The following is an 18,393-nucleotide window of genomic DNA, read 5'->3' as shown; positions in this document are numbered from 1 at the left end:
CAGCCAAGTTTCACATGTTACTAGAAGGGTTGAATTTTAGCAGTTACTTTAGGTTTGAAGATAAATTTTATGAACCTTATTTATAAATTAACTTATAAGAAGTACATCTCGTTCTCCACCTGAATACCTCTAATGGCAAAGGCCAGATACCTCAAGGAATTGGGTGTAATCCCTGAGTCTTTGTAGTAAATAAGAAATTTCTTTTAGGCATCCTGATTTATCTTGGAAATCATGCAAATCTTTGCTTTTATTGTGCAATATATTTGTTTTAATATAAAAGTTAAAAATACCTAATTTAAATTACTTACTGTTCTTTTCCCCAAGTGACAGGTTAAAGTGACAAGAAGATACATTTAATCTGTGCCCTTCTATCCTGGGGCTACTCTAATATCCAGTTTGAGGCTTTGAAGTGTTATTTTAAATGAAGATGTGTTTTTTTTTTCCTCCTAGTCATGATATTGAATGAGGAACTTCAAGATTAGATATGGTCCTAGAAATGGATAAGTGGGTTGGCTAAATCCTGAAGTAAACAGCCGTTTAATTTATTCTAGCTATTTACCAGTCTCAGAGCTTTTGAATGGTCCAAGCCAAAGACTATTGCTAGAAGTTTCTTTTCTTTGCTGTTAACTATTTTTCACTTCTTGACTTTTATGTACTACATTTTCATTCCTCTTCCTCATTTCTGGATACAGCAACACTAGTATACCACAGCCTTGTCTAACTCAGTGAAACTAAGCCATGCCCGTGGGGCAACCCAAGACGGGCGGGTCATGGTGGAGAGATTTGACAGAATGTGGTCCACTGGAGAAGGGAATGGCAAACCACTTCAGTATTCTTGCCTTGAGAACCCCATGAACAGTATGAAAAGGCAAAATGATAGGATACTGAAAGAGAAACTCCCCAGGTCAGCAGGTGCCCAATATGCTACTGGAGATCAGTGGAGAAATAACTCCAGAAAGAATGAAGGGATGGAGCCAAAGCAAAAACAATACCCAGCTGTGGATGTGACTGGTGATAGAAGCAAGGTCTGATGCTGTAAAGAGCAATATTGCATAGGAACCTGGAATGTCAGGTCCATGAGTCAAGGCAAATTGGAAGTGGTCAAACAAGAGATGGCAAGAGTGAATGTCGACATTCTAGGAATCAGCAAACTGAAATGGACTGGAATGGGTGAATTTAACTCAGGTGACCATTATATCTACTACTGCGGGCAGGAATCCCTCAGGAGAAATGGAGTGGCCATCATGGTCAACAAAAGAGTCCGAAATGCAGTACTTGGATGCAATCTCAAAAACGACAGAATGATCTCTGTTCGTTTCCAAGGCAAACCATTCAATATCACAGTAATCCAAGTCTATGCCCCAACCAGTAACGCTTAAGAAGCTGAAGTTGAACAGTTCTGTGAAGACCTACAAGACCTTTTAGAACTAACACCCAAAAAAGATGTCCTTTTCATTATAGGGGACTGGAATGCAAAAGTAGGAAGTCAAGAAACACCTGGAGTAACAGGCAAATTTGGCCTTGGAATACAGAATGAAGCAGGGCAAGTACTAACAGAGTTTTGCCAAGAAAATGCACTGGTAATAACAAACACCCTCTTCCAACAACACAAGAGAAGACTCTATACATGGACATAACCAGATGGCCAACACCGAAATCAGATTGATTATATTCTTTGCAGCCAAAGATGGAGAGGCTCAATACAGTCAGCAAAAACAAGTCCAGGAGCTGACTGTGGCTCAGACCATAAACTCCTTATTGCCAAATTCAGACTTAAATTGAAGAAAGTAGGGAAAACCACTAGACCATTCAGGTATGACCTAAATCAAATCCCTTATTATTATACAGTGGAAGTGAGAAATAGATTTAAGGGCCTAGATCTGATAGAGTCCCTGATGAGCTATGGAATGAGGTTCGTGACATTGTACAGGAGACAGGGATCAAGACCATTCCCATGGAAAAGAAATGCAAAAAAGCAAAATGGCTGTCTGAGGAGGCCTTACAAATAGCTGTGAAAAGAAGAGAAGCAAAAAGCAAAGGAGAAAAGGAAAGATATAAACATCTGAATGCAGAGTTCCAAAGAATAGCAAGAAGAGAAAAGAAAGCCTTCTTCAGCGATCAATGCAAAGAAATAGAGGAAAACAACAGAATGGGAAAGGCTAGGGATCTCTTCAAGAAAATCAGAGATACCAAAGGAACATTTCATGCAAAGATGAGCTCGATAAAGGACAGAAATGGTATGGACCTAACAGAAGCAGAAGATATTAAGAAGAGATGGCAAGAATACACAGAAGAACTGTACAAAAAAGATCTTCACAACCCAGATAATCACGATGGTGTGATCACTGACCTAGAGCCAGACATCCTGGAATGTGAAGTCAAGTGGGCCTTAGAAAGCATCACTACGAACAAAGCTACTGGAGGTGATGGAATTCCAGTTGAACTATTCCAAATCCTGAAAGATGATGCTGTGAAAGTGCTGCACTCAATATGCCAGCAAATTTGGAAAACTCAGCAGTGGCCACAGGACTGGCAAAGGTCAGTTTTCATTCCAATCCCAAAGAAAGGCAATGCCAAAGAGTGCTCAAACTACCGCACAATTGCACTCATCTCACACGCTAGTAAAGTAATGCTCAAGATTCTCCAAGCCAGGCTTCAGCAATATGTGAACCGTGAACTTCCTGATGTTCAAGCTGGTTTTAGAAAGGGCAGAGGAACCAGAGATCAAATTGCCAACATCCGCTGGATCATGGAAAAAGCAAGAGAGTTCCAGAAAAACATCTATTTCTGCTTTATTGACTATGCCAAAGCCTTTGACTGTGTAGATCACAATAAACTGTGGACAATTCTGAAAGAGATGGGAATATCAGACCACCTGATCTGCCTCTTGAGAAATTTGTATGCAGGTCAGGAAGCAACAGTTAGAACTGGACATGGAACAACAGACTGGTTCCAAATAGGAAAAGGAGTTCGTCAAGGCTGTATATTGTCACTCTGTTTATTTAACTTATATGCAGAGTACATCATGAGAAATGCTGGACTGGAAGAAACACAAACTGGAATCAAGATTGCTGGGAGAAATATCAATAACCTCAGATATGCAGATGACACCACCCTTATGCCAGAAAGTGAAGAGGAACTAAAAAGCCTCTTGATGAAAGCGAAAATGGAGAGTGAAAAAGTTGGCTTAAAGCTCAACATTCAGAAAACAAAGATCATGGCATCCGGTCCCACCACTTCATGGGAAATAGTTGGGAAAACAGTAGAAACAGTGTCAGACTTTATTTTTCTGGGCTCCAAAATCACTGCAGATGGTGACTGCGGCCATGAAGTTAAAAGAGGGTTACTCCTTGGAAGGAAAGTTATGACCAACCTAGATAGCATATTCAAAAGCAGAGACATTACTTTGCCAACAAAGATCCGTCTAGTCAAGGCTATGGTTTTTCCTGTGGTCATGTATGGATGTGAGAGTTGGACTGTGAAGAAAGCTGAGCGCCGAAGAATTGATGCTTTTGAACTGTGGTGTTGGAGAAGACTCTTGAGAGTCCCTTGGACTGCAAGGAGATCCAACCAGTCCATTCTGAAGGAGATCAGCCCTGGGATTTCTTTGGAAGAAATGATGCTAAAGTTGAAACTCCAGTAGTTTGGCCACCTCATGCGAAGAGTTGACTCATTGGAAAAGACTCTGATGCTGGGAGGGATTGGGGGCAGGAGGAGAAGGGGACGACAGAGGATGAGATGGCTGGATGGCATCACTGACTCGATGGACGTGAGTCTGGGTGAACTCTGGGAGTTGGTGATGGACAGGGAGGCCTGGCGTGCTGCGATTCATGGGGTCTCAAAGAGTCGGACACGACTGAGGGACTGATCTGATCTGAGTATAGCTTAGCCTGCTATATAAAAAGTTGCAAATAATGTGCCTTTTTTGGGGGGAGGGGAAAGACATTTGTAAATATATGTAAGAGTTGCTATTTTAGTAGTATTTTCTGTTGAATACAAGAATACAGAATATTGACTGCTTTCACCTGCCTTTATGGATTGAACAGTGAATTTGTTAGTATTCTAGAACAGTTAAATACACTGGAACATTTGATTCCTATTGTGGTTGCCTTCTGAACTTTTTCCTGTTCTTTTACAGTGTTTTCCCTGAGCTCAAATTTCAGTCCCCCTATGAAGACTGCATTTACTTTGTCTTAAATCGGATAGCCTTTAGTTCATTGTCTTGGATCATACATGTAGTATCTTTGTGTATATTATTGACATTTCTGCTCCTAGAACTGCATTAAGACGAGTAAAGTGTCCTAGATACTTATTTACTTCAAAACAAGTATGTTGATAAAGAGTTACAAATTTAAATGCATATGGTTTTCTCTACACTAAATTCAGAAATTTCAGTTATCTGGAATATTATTTGTTTTTAGGGAAAATGGAGCTGATAGTATCCTGGATCTTGGATTATTAGACTCTTCAGAAAAAGTACAGGTAAGGGATGTTTTGTGGGCTTCCCTGGTAGCTCAGATGGTAAAGAATCCACCTGCAGTGCCGGAGACCCAGGTTTTCAATCCCTGCATCAGGAAGATCCGCAGGAGAAGGGAATGGCTACCCACTCTAGTATTCTTTCTTGTCTGTTAAGTGCATGCTGTATTTCAATTTGTAAGCTCCCTAAGAACTTCAGGGCCAGTGATAATCGTATCTCTTTAACTGATAACTCTGGAAAAAATTAAGAAAGGAACTGCTTGAGAATTCTGAAAAATAAACAGCAGCACACAAATTGGAGGGAAGTCAAAACTTGAAAAACAACTGTTGGGGCATTATTTCAGGCAGGAGTGTAAAGCTGATCCCCATTGCTCTCTCTTAACTGGAAGATAGCACATGCTTTAAGAAATAAACTATACTACCAGACTGTGCCACATGGTGCATATGCAGAACAGACCCATAGTGGAATTAAAAGGCTTTTGGTAATGGAACCACTGACTGCTCATTGGGAGGACTGTTATTGAAGCTCCAATACTTTGGCCACCTGATGCCAACTCATTGGAAAAGACCCCGATGCTGGGAAGGATTGAGGGCAGGAGGAGAGGGGGGGTGACAGAGGTTGAGATGGTTGGATGGCATCACTCACTCAGTGGACATGAATCTGAGCAAACTTCAGGAGATAGTGGAGGACAGAGGGGTCTGGAGTGCCACAGTCCATGGGGTCACAAAGAGGCAGACACTGGGACCACCGCACCCAGAAGATACTTCCAGTCTGAACCTAACCAGGTTATTATCTGGTTATTTACCTAGGCCAAAAAATTTAGCATTCTCTATATCATTTCAACAAGACCCAGAGTTTTATAACTTAGTAAAAAAATGTCCAGGATACACTCCAAAATTATTCAACATACAAAGAACCAGCAGAGACTCACCAATTCTCCTGGGACAAGAACCAAGTGATGCTAACCTCGAGGTGACCCCACTTGTTGGAATTATCAAACACTTTATCTCATGTTCTGTAAGATAAGCAAATGAATGGAAAGGTAAAGATTCACAACAGTGGAATAGAAAAAGAGAACCAAGGTAAAATTATAGAAAGTACTTATGAAAATTAAAAAGTTCACTGAATAGGTCAATAGCAGAACGAAGATGATATAGAAAAGTATCAGTCAGTTTGAAGATAGAAACTATCCATTTTGAAGAATAGAAAGAGAAAAGATCTCAAACAAGTTTTCAGAGACCTGTTGGACTATGTTAAACATTAATGTCATTGGAGTGCCCAGAAGAGGAGAATGAGATTGCTACAGGAAAATATTTGAAGAAATAGTATCTGAAACCTTCCCAAATTTGGTGCGCGACATATTTATTTGCAGATTCAAGGAGGTTAGTGAACCCTAAACAGGATAAACTGAGAGAAAAATCTGACTAGGGATAATCAAGCTGCTGTGAAACTAATAGGAAAATAATAGTGCCTTACATAGAAACAGTAATGTGCAAGGCAGTGGATTTCTCATCAGAAGGCCAGAAGACAGTTGCAGCATCATCCTTACAAATTGTCAATCCAGAATTCTATCAAGGGAAAATAAATTTAAGGAATCAACGTAAAAGAAGCTACCAGAGTTTCATTGAGTGATTTTGAATGGACAGAGAAATTAACAGGCACAAGCTTTGTATATCACAATTCTGAAAGAATGAATAAAGTTTATTTACATTTAAATATGAAACTTGTTTTACTTATCGAACTTTACATTTAAGTGATTTAAGAGAACCAGTTTGTATGCTTTGTTAAATATCAGTCTTCGGTAATGTTAAAAATATTACTGTTCATTTTTTTTGGAGTGGGTACCTGGATTATTACTAATTTTAAAGAGGGTTATAATGGTATTTTTAAATAATAATCATTCTCTTGTATACACATATACTAAAATAGAAATAAAATCTTGGGACTTGATCTCTGATACTCTGTTATTAGGAAAACCGAAAGCGTCATGGTTCTAGTCGAAGTGTAGTAGATATGGATTTAGATGATACAGATGATGGTGACGACAATGCCCCTTTGTTTTATCAACCTGGAAAAAGAGGATTTTATACTCCAAGGCCTGGCAAAAACACAGAAGCAAGATTGAATTGTTTCAGAAATATTGGCAGGTAAAGTCACTCTAATCTTATATTTGAATTTTTTTTAAATTTCAGTTTATGAGATTTTTCTAAAATATTTTAGTCTGTAAAATGTGTATATATATCTTCCACTATAAAAATTTATTTAAGTGTGTATATTATGTATATGGGGTTATGTGGTCTAGAATTTTTTAATTTAATTACTATTTGCTTGTTTTTATTTTTAGGATTCTTGGACTGTGTCTATTACAGAATGAACTGTGTCCTATCACATTGAATAGACATGTGATTAAAGTGTTGCTTGGTAGGAAAGTAAGTGATTTTAATGAATCTAACTGCTTTTACAGTTGCAAAAATTTTTTTTATAAAATATATAGTTATGGCATTAACTTAATATTAAATTTTAAAGCATTCTAGTCATTATAAAGTCATGTTCAAGCATTTAATGACATGGGGGAAAATCTCAATACATGGAGGAGACAGCATAGGAAAATGAGAAACACAGAGGTGAGTTTAGAGGGATTGGCGGACCTGGATCCTGTTGCAGACAAATCCTTGGACATTTATTACTCATTTATACAATGGTAAAGACAACAGTATAGTGCCTGGCACATAGTACGTGTTCAGTAAGTGTTATTATTATTTGTTCTAGCAAGTAATGGCAATAGAAGCAGCATTGTATTGAAAAGAGCACTCTTAGCTTCAAAACTGTATGTAAGATATATGTTGGTAGAAGGGAGAAAAGGTAAGAACATCTAGCTCAGCAGTGTTTGATAATTATCTCTTGGTGACAGAATTAGCATATTTTCTTTTGTGTTTTGGTAGTTTGCCAACTTGTACATTCCTTTATGATGGGGAAGGTAGGAAGAGAAAAACACATTCTTTAAATTAAGGCATAATACTAATTACACACTATAACAACAAAATATTGTATGGTCTTTGCTACAGATGCACACCACACATCTGATATGAGTTAGCATTGTTAACGCTGTGGTCTATCAGTAATTTTCTCTGCTTAAACCCAATAGTGAATATTGTTTTCTCTTACAGCATATCATACTATAATATATATTTTTTCCTTTTTTTTTAAATGCTGACTCTGTTGACGTGTTCCAGGTAAAATGCTCTTGTGCAGAGAAAGAACTGGACTTAAAAGCTAGCAGCATAGAAATGTTGAGCCTTTAGCAAGGTTTATGGAAAAGGTCATGAAATCAAACAGACTCAAGTTATAACCCAATGATATATGATCTTCAGCAAGTTCCTGAATTTCTTTGAGCATTAGATTTATCATCTGGAATTACAGGATGTGTATTTAGGATCAGCTGCTCAGCATAATCACTTTTTAATAATTAGTGCTGGTTCCTGCAAAAAATTTAGAACTTAAAGCTTTACACTCCTGGCTTTAAATTTTTTAAAAATATATACTTTTCATACTTTGAAAATTAAATGTATTATCAGAGCCAAAGACTTATTAAAATTTTACCTCTTTAGATCAGTTATATTAGTGGGATATTATTCTATATCAGTGTATCATGTATCTTCAAATTAGATAAAATTTTTATCATAGATTTCAACTTAACTAATGAATTCAATTAAGATGTTTCTTTCATAATTCGTTTTCATATGATTACTCTCTTAGGTCAATTGGCACGATTTTGCTTTTTTTGACCCTGTGATGTACGAGAGTTTGCGGCAACTTATTCTTGCTTCTCAGAGTTCAGATGCTGATGCTGTTTTCTCAGCAATGGATTTGGCATTTGCAATTGACCTGTGTAAAGAAGAAGGTGGAGGACAGGTAAAACAAATGAATTTGGTTAGTCTATTGTGCTTGATACATAGAAAAACAATTTAGATAGATAGGGACCAAGAAAGAGAAAGAGACACACACACATGCACACAAAGACACAGTAGGAGATGGAGAGAAAGATATGAATGGATGGAGAGTTAGTGAGACAGATTGAGAGGTTGAAGAGTTTATAGTTACTTAGGCCTAGAATGTCTGCATTTCTTAGTTGTCAAATACAGAATTATCTTTAGATTTTAAAATTTCAGGAAATTGTTTTATGAACTGTTAACTTACTCCTGCTTTGTCAAAATTGGTTTTAAATGGCACTGCTAAATTTTCCACAGGTTGAACTTATTCCTAATGGTGTAAATATACCAGTCACTCCTCAGAATGTTTATGAGTATGTGCGGAAATATGCTGAACATAGAATGTTGGTAGTTGCAGAACAGCCATTACATGTAAGTTTTTTCCAAAAAATGTTACTTGATCTGATGAGGCTATTTGTATCTTCTGTGTTTTAAACTAGCTTACAGTGTATTCAGCTTGCTTATGAAGGGTCAAAATTTTTAAAACCAAAATGAGTTTACGCACAGTATAAATTGTACCTGAGTCCAGACCAACTCCTTTCTTTTTGGGTAAAACTACTTGGAAAAACCATGTAATCATCAGAAAGTAGATCTGGTGAGTAAAAATTTGGAAAGGATTCTTTATGGGACTCAGATGATTTTGTTTTAGAGTCCTGCAACCATCCATGCCTCTGGTGACACACTAGGTGGATTCCTTAGACTCGGAGGCAGTTATCGGTATGGTTTATTATAGCAAAAGGACTCTCACAAGGGGAGATTTACATCAGATGGAGTCTGGAGGAATCCAGGTACAAGCTTCAAAGCTCTCTTTCTGGGGGTATGAGTTGTCACAGAGAAACAGTATGTTCTTCCTCCAGCAGTGAATTACAGCAGTGCGTATGCAGTGTTTGTGTTTAGGGAAGCCTACTTAAGAGTCGGGGCGCAGCTTTTTTATTGGAGACCAGTCCTACTAGCAGAGGAAATATCAGAGTCCTGTCAGACTCCCAGAGGAAAAACACATGTTCATCATAAATCACCTTTGCACAGATAGTCTAGGCAAGCTGTTACTGCAGAGCTTATTCCCACATCAGTTAGTAATAATGTAGGGAACATTCCAAAAGCCAAGTTTCCAGATGCCTGTCAAGGACCATCCTCCCATCATACTCTTCTAAAGAGCAGCATCAGGCCCACTACGTTAACTGTTTCTCCTCCTGGTGAAAAGTGTTTATGAAGTGGTTTGGATCCCTGTGCTGGGAATAATTGTGTGGGCTCTGGAATTAATACTGTCAGGGTGCAAATCATGACTGCAGCCTGCTCTAGCTGTATAACATTAGCAACAACTCAAGTACTTTATGCCTTTGTTCCCTCCTCTGCAAAATGAGGATGAGGTTAGCGTTAATTAATTCACATATGTAAGGTGCTTAGAACAGTTCTTGGCATTTCTCAGTAAGTTTGTGTCAGGGATATTGGTTTTTGTCATCATCATACTTTTCCTAGGATATTGATAGGATAACATGATTAACAGATTGTTTCTTAAGGACCAGCCTGTTTGTTACTAACATAATTTTAAATACTATTTAACTCGTGAGATAAAATAATAGTCCTTTACTGTTGAACCTGTAGCCCTTTTTCCCTTCTGCCTGTCTTTTGAATTTGTTAATAAACTCAAAATACAGAACTTCACTTTTTAGTATTATTTAGTATTCTTAGGCTATTAAAATTAGACATTGGGCTTTAATGATAATAACTGCTATGTAGAAAATAAAGTACTGATAGTAATAAATAGGTAATTTTTGAAATCCTCTAGGCAATGAGGAAAGGTCTACTGGATGTGCTTCCAAAAAATTCATTAGAAGATTTAACAGCAGAAGACTTTAGGCTTTTGGTAAATGGCTGTGGTGAGGTTAACGTGCAGATGCTGATCAGTTTCACCTCTTTCAATGATGAATCAGGTATGAAATTTATTAAATGTTTACGTAACAAATAAACTATACAGATAATTTGGTCAGTCAGTTTTCTGGGTTTCTAATTCTTAATCTATTTATAGGGACTTAGGAAATGCTGTTTATTACTTGGGTTTTTATATATTTTAAGATATGTTTGAACTATGATAGCTTATTATTAGGTTATTCTTAATTCTTTTATTGCTTTATTTTTCTATATTTTAAAGAATGTATGGTTTAGTATGAAATAGTAAAAATTCTTTGTGGTGAACAACTGTGTTGAAAGGGTTTTTATTTATTTAGAAAAAAATAATCCATATGACAATTCTGTTGGCCTTTCCCAATTCATGTTTCTTAAGTCCTCTAAAGAATTTGATTGCATAATGTAGCCTTTTTTCCCTTCTGCCTCTCTTTTGAATTTGTTAATAAGAAACTCAAAAATACAGAACTTCACTTTTTAGAACTTCAGAACTGAACCCAGAGCACACTTAGAAAGATATATAACACACAACCACATGAAAAATCTAGAAAGAGTAACAAGAGGTAGTGATAATTCTAGAATAATATTTGTCTTCAGTGCTTGATTTGTTGCAACTTTTTCTTTGCAAAGTCCCATATTCTAGGAGTAGACTTTTTAGCTGTGACTATACAATAAAATGGGCTTCCCTAGTGGCTCAGATGGTAAAGAATTCGCCTGCAGTACAGGAAACCAGGGTTTGATCTCTGGGTTGGGAAGATCCCTTGGAGAAGGGAATGGCAACCCTTTCCATTTTTCTCGCCTGGAGAATTCCAGGGACAGAGGCACCTGGTGGGCTACAGTCTCTGGGGTTGCAAAGAGTCAGACAAGACTGAGTGACTAACACATACAATAAAATACTGGAACTTCCAAGAAATTCATGAGAAGACTATACTTCTAGTCCAAGATTAATTCCATGCATGAATGTACCAGTTTTTTCCCTTTTATTCTTCATATTTTGCAAACAGCTTCAGCCAAATAGTAAGTTAAATTTGGGTAAATTTTCTTGTTTTTCCTTCATGCTTGGTAACATGCAGATCACTGCATAATAGTTTTTGTGCTAAATAATAATATAGTTTACAATATTTGTGACATAAGAATTTGGTTTATTTATTGATATAAACCAAAAACCTAGAAGGGGAAAAAATATCTAAAGACACTCCCAAGTATGATCCTCAAATCAACAATATCAGCATCATCTGGAAGCTTTTTAGAAATGCAGAATCTCTGGTTTCTTTCCCCTTTCTTCCTCCATACTTAGTGAATGATGAGAATCTGCATTTTAAAAAGATCTCCCAAGTGACTTGTAAACTCATTAAACTTTGAGAAGCACTGGTTTAACATCAGGAGAAGAATCATGACTTAGTGATGGAATTAAAGTCATGTGATTTTTTGAGGCTAGTGGTTTGTTTTTCTTGGTCATTGGGATAGGCTAATGAACTGTAGAAGTTTCACATTGTACAAATGGTCTTAATTTCCTGTATTAGGATTAGACACCCCCCCATTCACATTTTAATTTTATAAGTAGTATTCTAAAAATACAACTGATGCATAGTATTTATTGAATTTATGTTTATTTGTAGGAGAAAATGCTGAGAAGCTCTTGCAGTTCAAGCGGTGGTTCTGGTCAATTGTAGAGAAGATGAGCATGACAGAACGACAAGATCTTGTAAGTGTTTTCATAAAATTTGTAGAAAAAACTGTAAAAACCTTAAATACTGTATGAAAGACAGCCTTTTGTTTTAAATTGGTAATGATTTTAATTTCGGCTAAGGAAATTGAAGGTCAGAAATAAAAGGCAATTTTGTTTCTCTATTCTATAATAAGGACATCTGAAGTATGAGTAAAACTATAAATAGAGTGAAATACATCTTAGCTATTAAAATGCTATCCTTAGTCCTGAAGATATAATACCAGCTTACTGTTGAGACCTGTTTTTCCGCCTATAGTGAGTGCTGATGTATGTTAATGGCCTCTTTCGTCCATCCTTAATCTTTTTCACTAGTTGCAAGTGTTTGCAAAATTTTTTAATTAAATCGTAATTGCTCTGTATACTATGAATAGAGTAACTTAATTACGGGTACTAGGTCTATGATTTTAATCTTTAAAGTAGTAGGACTTCCCTGGTGGTTCAGATGGTAAAGAATCTGCCTGTAATGCCAGAGACCCATGTTCGATGCCTGGGTTGGGAAGATCCCCTGGAGAAGGGAATGGTCTATGATTTTAATCTTATTACTTATTAACTTAAGTTAATAAATTAAGACATAAATTAATAGATCATAAATTAAGACAGTATAAACTTTGATCATACTGAAGTCTATCAAGTCTGTGAAGTTTATGTCCAACTGTGAGTATATCCGAATCAACCTGTCCAGTGGCCTTAAAAGATAGCCTCCTCTAGACTTTGTTGTAGAAATTTGAGGGACATTCCTTATCCAGAAAATCTCTATTCATACCTCATAGTTCCCTGTGACATTTCCCCTGTTGAACCAGCCTTAGTTCTTAGTATTCTAAACCAAACCTCTATGGAATGTATAAAAAATGATACAATTTCTAGATATATCCCCCAATTTTATTTGAGAGGGGGAAATAGTTGGGCAGGAAAGCATGCAGTTTCCGATTTACCTTTAAAGGTAGTTAGTAACTTGTTTTTTATGGGGTAGGGGCCACGTGTTTAGCATTCCTTCATCTTCACGTGGCCCCAGGCCTCCCAGTGTTTCCCTACTATAGCACAACAGGTTGTCCAGCAGTCCTAGCTGCCAGCTGGTTTTTGTTCTTGACGTAGCCATCTGGTAGTTTCCTAGGCTGTTCCCTAGGTTCATTCCTTATAATTCCATGTATTTTGACTTTGACAAACTTGTAGACCAATACTGAAGTCCCTACCAATGCAGATACTGTATCTGCACCTTTTGGTTTTAGGAGTACCTGAGTTGCTTACTAGGGTTTCTGTAGTCAATCTGGATTCAGAGCAAAACCAGTGTGTCCTGTCTAGTCAGTCAAGTTAAATCTCACTGCATTTCTGCCATCTCCTAGAAGAGAAATTTGCTAACTATTCAGTCTTGTTTACAAAAGAGAGACAGAGACTACCTCCCTCTGTGGGGGCCTCAAAATGTCCAGCAACAGCTTTAATTGTGAGCTTCACTCTTTAAACTCCTGTATTCTTTGGGCTTAGCAGTATATCAGAGAAGGTGATGGCACCCCACTCCAGTACTCTTGCCTAGAAAATCCCATGGACGGAGGAGCCTGGTGGGCTGCAATTCATGGGGTCGCGAAGAGTCGGACACGACTGAGCGACTTCACTTTCATGCATTGAAGAAGGAAATGGCAACCCACTCCAGTGTTCTTGCCTGGAGAATCCCAGGGACAGGGGAGCCTGGTGGGCTGCCGTCTATGGGGTCACACAGAGTTGGACACGACTGAAGCAACTTAGCAGCTTAGCAGCAGTATATCGTGGTGTCTTCTACCTCCTCCTCTTCCTCTTTTGGGAGGTTATCCTTCACATATTGTTAGGCTTTTCCATATGTGTCTCAGGGTCATAAGAATATAAGAGGGTTTCCTAAACTCTTCTCCCTTGAATTATTGGCCCTAGGGTTATGCAGCAAAACTATACACATAGTATATTTCCCTCTTGGAAAGTCATAGTTCACTAGTAAAAGTTTTGAGAAGTCCTCTGTTATGTATTTATCTTTTTCCAACTTCTTGGAGGTCCAGCAGTGTAGTAATTTGGCTCTGGGTAACCACATTTATCCTTGGAGAAACACTTTACATTGTTTTTTACCTGTAAAATGAGTAGGTTGGGCCAGGTGTATGTCTACAGTACCTTCCAGCCCTTTTATAAATTCTTTGAAGATTTTGGAGACCCTGACACTTGAAGAGTTTTATTTTTCCCTGCCTCCTCCTATAGAATTCTAGATGAGATTTCTCACATAACTAGTTTAGGGTTCCTCGTCACTCTGAGATAATGAATATATTTGTCTGTTTGTATGTGTTAAGTTGCTTCAGTCGTGTCTGACTCTTTGTGACCCTATGGACTGTAGCCCGCCAGGTTCCTCTGTATGTGGGATTCTCCAGGCAAGAATACTGAAGTACGATTCTGTGTCCTCCTCTAGGGGATCTTCCCGACCTAGGGATTGAACCTGCAGCTCTTAGCTCTCCTGCATTGGCAAGCCGGTTCTTTGCCACTAGTGCCACCTTCGGGAAGCCCTTTTGTTTGTCTGTTTAGTTGTGTACTATAAATGCAAGATTTTAAAAGCTTTACCTTAAGAGATAGTCACTGTCTACTATCAATGAGGAAAAGTATGTTTTAATAAAAATATTTCAGGAAAGTATATCTTTGGTTATATTTAAAGAAAAAGTAATTTACACTATATTACACAAATTAGATGTGTTTTAAAACTCAGTGTTAGCATGGCTTATTGCGTGGATTTTGATGTACAGTAGATGCTGTCTGACACTAAATTACTGTTAAAAAATTACTGTGTATCACAATGCACCACTGAAAAGTATTGGGTGGTTTTGCTAGTAGATAAAATGCAGAATAACTTTTTGATAGCCTCTGTGAATTTTGAACCTTTTTCAGAGACCTTGTACCTTATTCCTACTAAGACATGCCCTGCGAAATTTAGCAACAGGAAGGGCCCTTAGACAGCATTTGATCAAGTAGCCTCATGTTGCAAATGAGAAGCTGAAGCATTGAAACATAGTCACTTTTCTACATACCTGACACTTTTTTCTTTTCCAACCCTGAAACTTTCCTTTTCAATACAAGAAATTTAAAAGACACTTCTAAATAATACCTCTTCGTAGGTTTTAACACAAGAATGGGGCTGTATGTATAATTGCCAGAATTAAGGGTTAATCTCTTAAAAGCCAAACTTGTAATTATCATACTCCTGTTTAGGTTTACTTTTGGACATCAAGCCCGTCATTACCAGCCAGTGAAGAAGGATTTCAGCCTATGCCCTCCATCACAATAAGACCACCAGACGACCAGCACCTTCCTACTGCAAATACTTGCATTTCTCGACTTTACGTCCCACTCTATTCCTCTAAACAGATTCTCAAACAGAAATTGCTACTCGCCATTAAGACCAAGAATTTTGGTTTTGTGTAGAGTATAAAACGTGTGTATTGCTGTGTAATATTACTCGCTAATTTTGTAGATTTTTCCCATTTGTCTATAAGAGTTTATGGAAATTGATGCTGTCGCATACCCTGTGGTACTTTTACCTTAAAGAGATGAATGCAAACATTCCTTGCTGAGTTTGTAGCTTAAAGGCCTGAGGAGCACTAGCAACATTTGACTATAATGGTTTGCTAGTCAACAACTTCTGGGTCTAACCCCAGCCAAAGATGACAGCAGAACAACATAATTTACACTGTGATTTATCTTTTTGCTGAGGGGAAAAAATGTAAAACGTTCTGAAAATTCACTGCTGCCTTTGTGGAAAGTGTTTCAGCAAAGGTTCTTGTATAGAGGGAATAGGGAATTTCAAAATAAAAAATTAAGTATGTTCTGTGTTTCATTTTAACTTTTTTTACGGTGTTTAATTTGTGGTTGGCTGCGGTTGTGTATCGTATATGGAACTTGTAAAAAAGTTCTGAACATTCAGATCTTAAGAAATGAAATCACTTTTACCTATAAAAACCACTTTTATTGAGGTTTGACTGCATTGAGCTCTAGGATATTAAATGATATCACTAATATTTTGCATGTAATTTGTTCATTTGAGGGCACTTTTTTGTACATACGATGGGGGCCAATGCACAGTACTTTATCACAATCAACTTTTTTCTTTGTATCCCTATTTCAATGAGCAGTCAGTCAGGTATACTGCACTTCAGTTCTAACTAGACATTTGTACTAAGGCATTTCAGTTATGTAAACTCAGCCTGGGCACTTTCTGATAACTGTAAAATGTTTTATAAGATCATGATTATTGAAGATACATTTTGGAAAATTTTAAATGTTCGTGAGCAGCTTAACTACTTTTGTATCTAGCCTTTTTAAAGTATCTTGTTACATTTACTTTTTTAAATAAATTACAGAAGAAATGTCAAGTAACACTGAAGAAACAATAGTTTTTATTTATGTAGTTGTACATTTTTTAAACTAAGGGCAATACAGTACCTGACACGGTTATGTGCATAAAAATTTTGTTTTAAAAAACTGAATGTACACACGGACTATAAGAAACAGAAGGAAATTGGTCCACATTTTACAGTTAGCAGAGAATCCTGAATGGCACTGGCCAGGCCACATTTTCTTTTATACAAATGGGGGAAGTAAAATGAGCCTTACTTGGCATCAGAAGTCAATCCAGTTGTATTTAATAACTGAGAAGTTCTTTTTTGATGATCCATTAACTATGTAGTTTAGGATCATTATCTCTAAATTCTTGTGGTTTTAGTAGCTTTATTCAGTGGCATAATAAGGAACACTTTTCTTCACCATGTCTTCAATAAAGTGACTTAAACCAGTCACTTTGCATATTGAAAATGAGGAGAGAGTCTCTGGAGTCTTTCCTTCTTTGTAGTTCCTTTGTAGGACTCCTGGCCTTTGGGATGTTTTTCACATTCAAAGGCACTGTGCTTTATTATACATGTATGTGTATATATATATGTGTGTGTGTGTGTGTGTATATATATATATATATATATATATAAAAACAAACTTCCTTCAGAAGACTGAACCACATTATTTTCAGCCCTGCTGATACAATAAATATTAAAAACTAAAGCAACAGTGGTGAAACTCATTGTACTACTTAAAACTTAATATGATGTATTAGATGTGTAAATTAACCAAAGTTTATTTTACAAAATGAGACATTGGTTTTATGTCTAAATGCTATTTCTGAATAAATGAAATAGTAATTAGATTAAGAACTGATTTTCATCAGTGTGTCTGAAAAACTTCTGTATGCACATGATGGAATTGATAAAACATTAAATGAGAACAAACTAGATATGATTAGGACATTTGAAAACCTAATTGTGAACTTATTTTTAATAGTTATTGAAAGAATGAAAGTATTTAAAATAATGCACAATGTCTTAAGTCTTCCTAAATCAAGATTTGGTTAAAATGCTTTTAGGAGTATTAAAAGCAGAGTGAGTTTTTTTTTTTTTTTTTTTAAAGTAAAGCATAAAATGGTTCTAAATGTAAAATAAAATCATATAAAATAAAGTTCTCTTTTGGTCTTGTTTAGTGATTAAATCTAATGGATTTGAAAACAAATTTAGGAAGCGAAGACCAAGAATGAACTTTACTGAAGGTTTTCAAAGTTTTGTTACTTTTTTTTTTTCCCCCTGAATTATCTGAATATCAAGATTGTTCCCTATAAATGGCTTCCTGGGGAATACTTGAGAGGCTTTTTAAATAGCTAATTTCACTATTTAGTACTTGCCCCTAAAGATAAATTTATCTCCTAAAGATAATATTTTTATCTATTTAGAGGTAATGAACCAATGTCTAGGTCTAAAACGGAGAGCTTCCCTTGAGGCAGTAGTTCTCATATTTCTGAAGGTGTGATTGTCTTGTTAATGCAAATTTCTAAGCTTTGCTCATCCTTTCAATCCCATTTCGACTTAGTAACTCATATAAGAAATCGTTATTCTTAACAGCATCCCAGATGATTCTGAAACACTGTCCAGAGCACTCGTTGTATTCGTGAATATAAAGCCCCCTATTGGTAAATACCCCAAAGCCAAACCTTTCCTTCTTATTATTCCTTCTTAGGGAAAAGTACTTTTAAATCATCTACTCCTGGATTAGGTTCTTCCTCTTGTGCCTGGGTAAAAAGATTTTCACTGTTTACATTAACCTAAAGATAGGCATGAACATAGAGATTAATTCTTCCCTAAACATCGTTTGATTAATACAGAAATGTATTTAAAATGTGACTTAGTCATATCAAAATACCATGAATTAAGTATAAGCAAAGAATCTTATATATATTACCTCATAAAATTAAAAATCACTGGATT

At 36.6% G+C, this 18,393-nt stretch overlaps 1 protein-coding gene across 16 annotated transcripts in view; it reads left to right on the top strand.

Annotated features, from left to right (window-relative positions):
* UBR5 (ubiquitin protein ligase E3 component n-recognin 5) overlaps positions 1-15,917 on the top strand; it is a 137,696-nt gene extending 121,779 nt beyond the window's left edge. For all 16 annotated transcript variants that reach the window (XM_086336221.1, XM_086336216.1, XM_086336214.1 and 13 more), the window contains 8 exons: positions 4,422-4,482; positions 6,449-6,624; positions 6,822-6,906; positions 8,234-8,389; positions 8,725-8,838; positions 10,253-10,397; positions 11,988-12,073; positions 15,305-15,917. In XM_086336221.1, the coding sequence (XP_086192347.1) occupies positions 4,422-4,482; positions 6,449-6,624; positions 6,822-6,906; positions 8,234-8,389; positions 8,725-8,838; positions 10,253-10,397; positions 11,988-12,073; positions 15,305-15,517 (1,036 nt within the window). In that variant the 3' untranslated portion in view covers positions 15,518-15,917. The remainder of the gene's footprint in view (positions 1-4,421; positions 4,483-6,448; positions 6,625-6,821; positions 6,907-8,233; positions 8,390-8,724; positions 8,839-10,252; positions 10,398-11,987; positions 12,074-15,304) is intronic.
* Positions 15,918-18,393: the final 2,476 nt, after the last annotated feature.

Source organism: Bos grunniens, chromosome 14, assembly GCF_055505025.1.
Source record: "Bos grunniens cultivar Pamir isolate PY7600 chromosome 14, Bosgru_T2T1.0, whole genome shotgun sequence".
NCBI classification, from domain to species: Eukaryota; Metazoa; Chordata; class Mammalia; order Artiodactyla; family Bovidae; genus Bos; species Bos grunniens.
The sequence above is the reverse complement of the archived record's forward strand: the minus strand, read 5'-3'. Positions and strand labels throughout refer to the sequence as shown.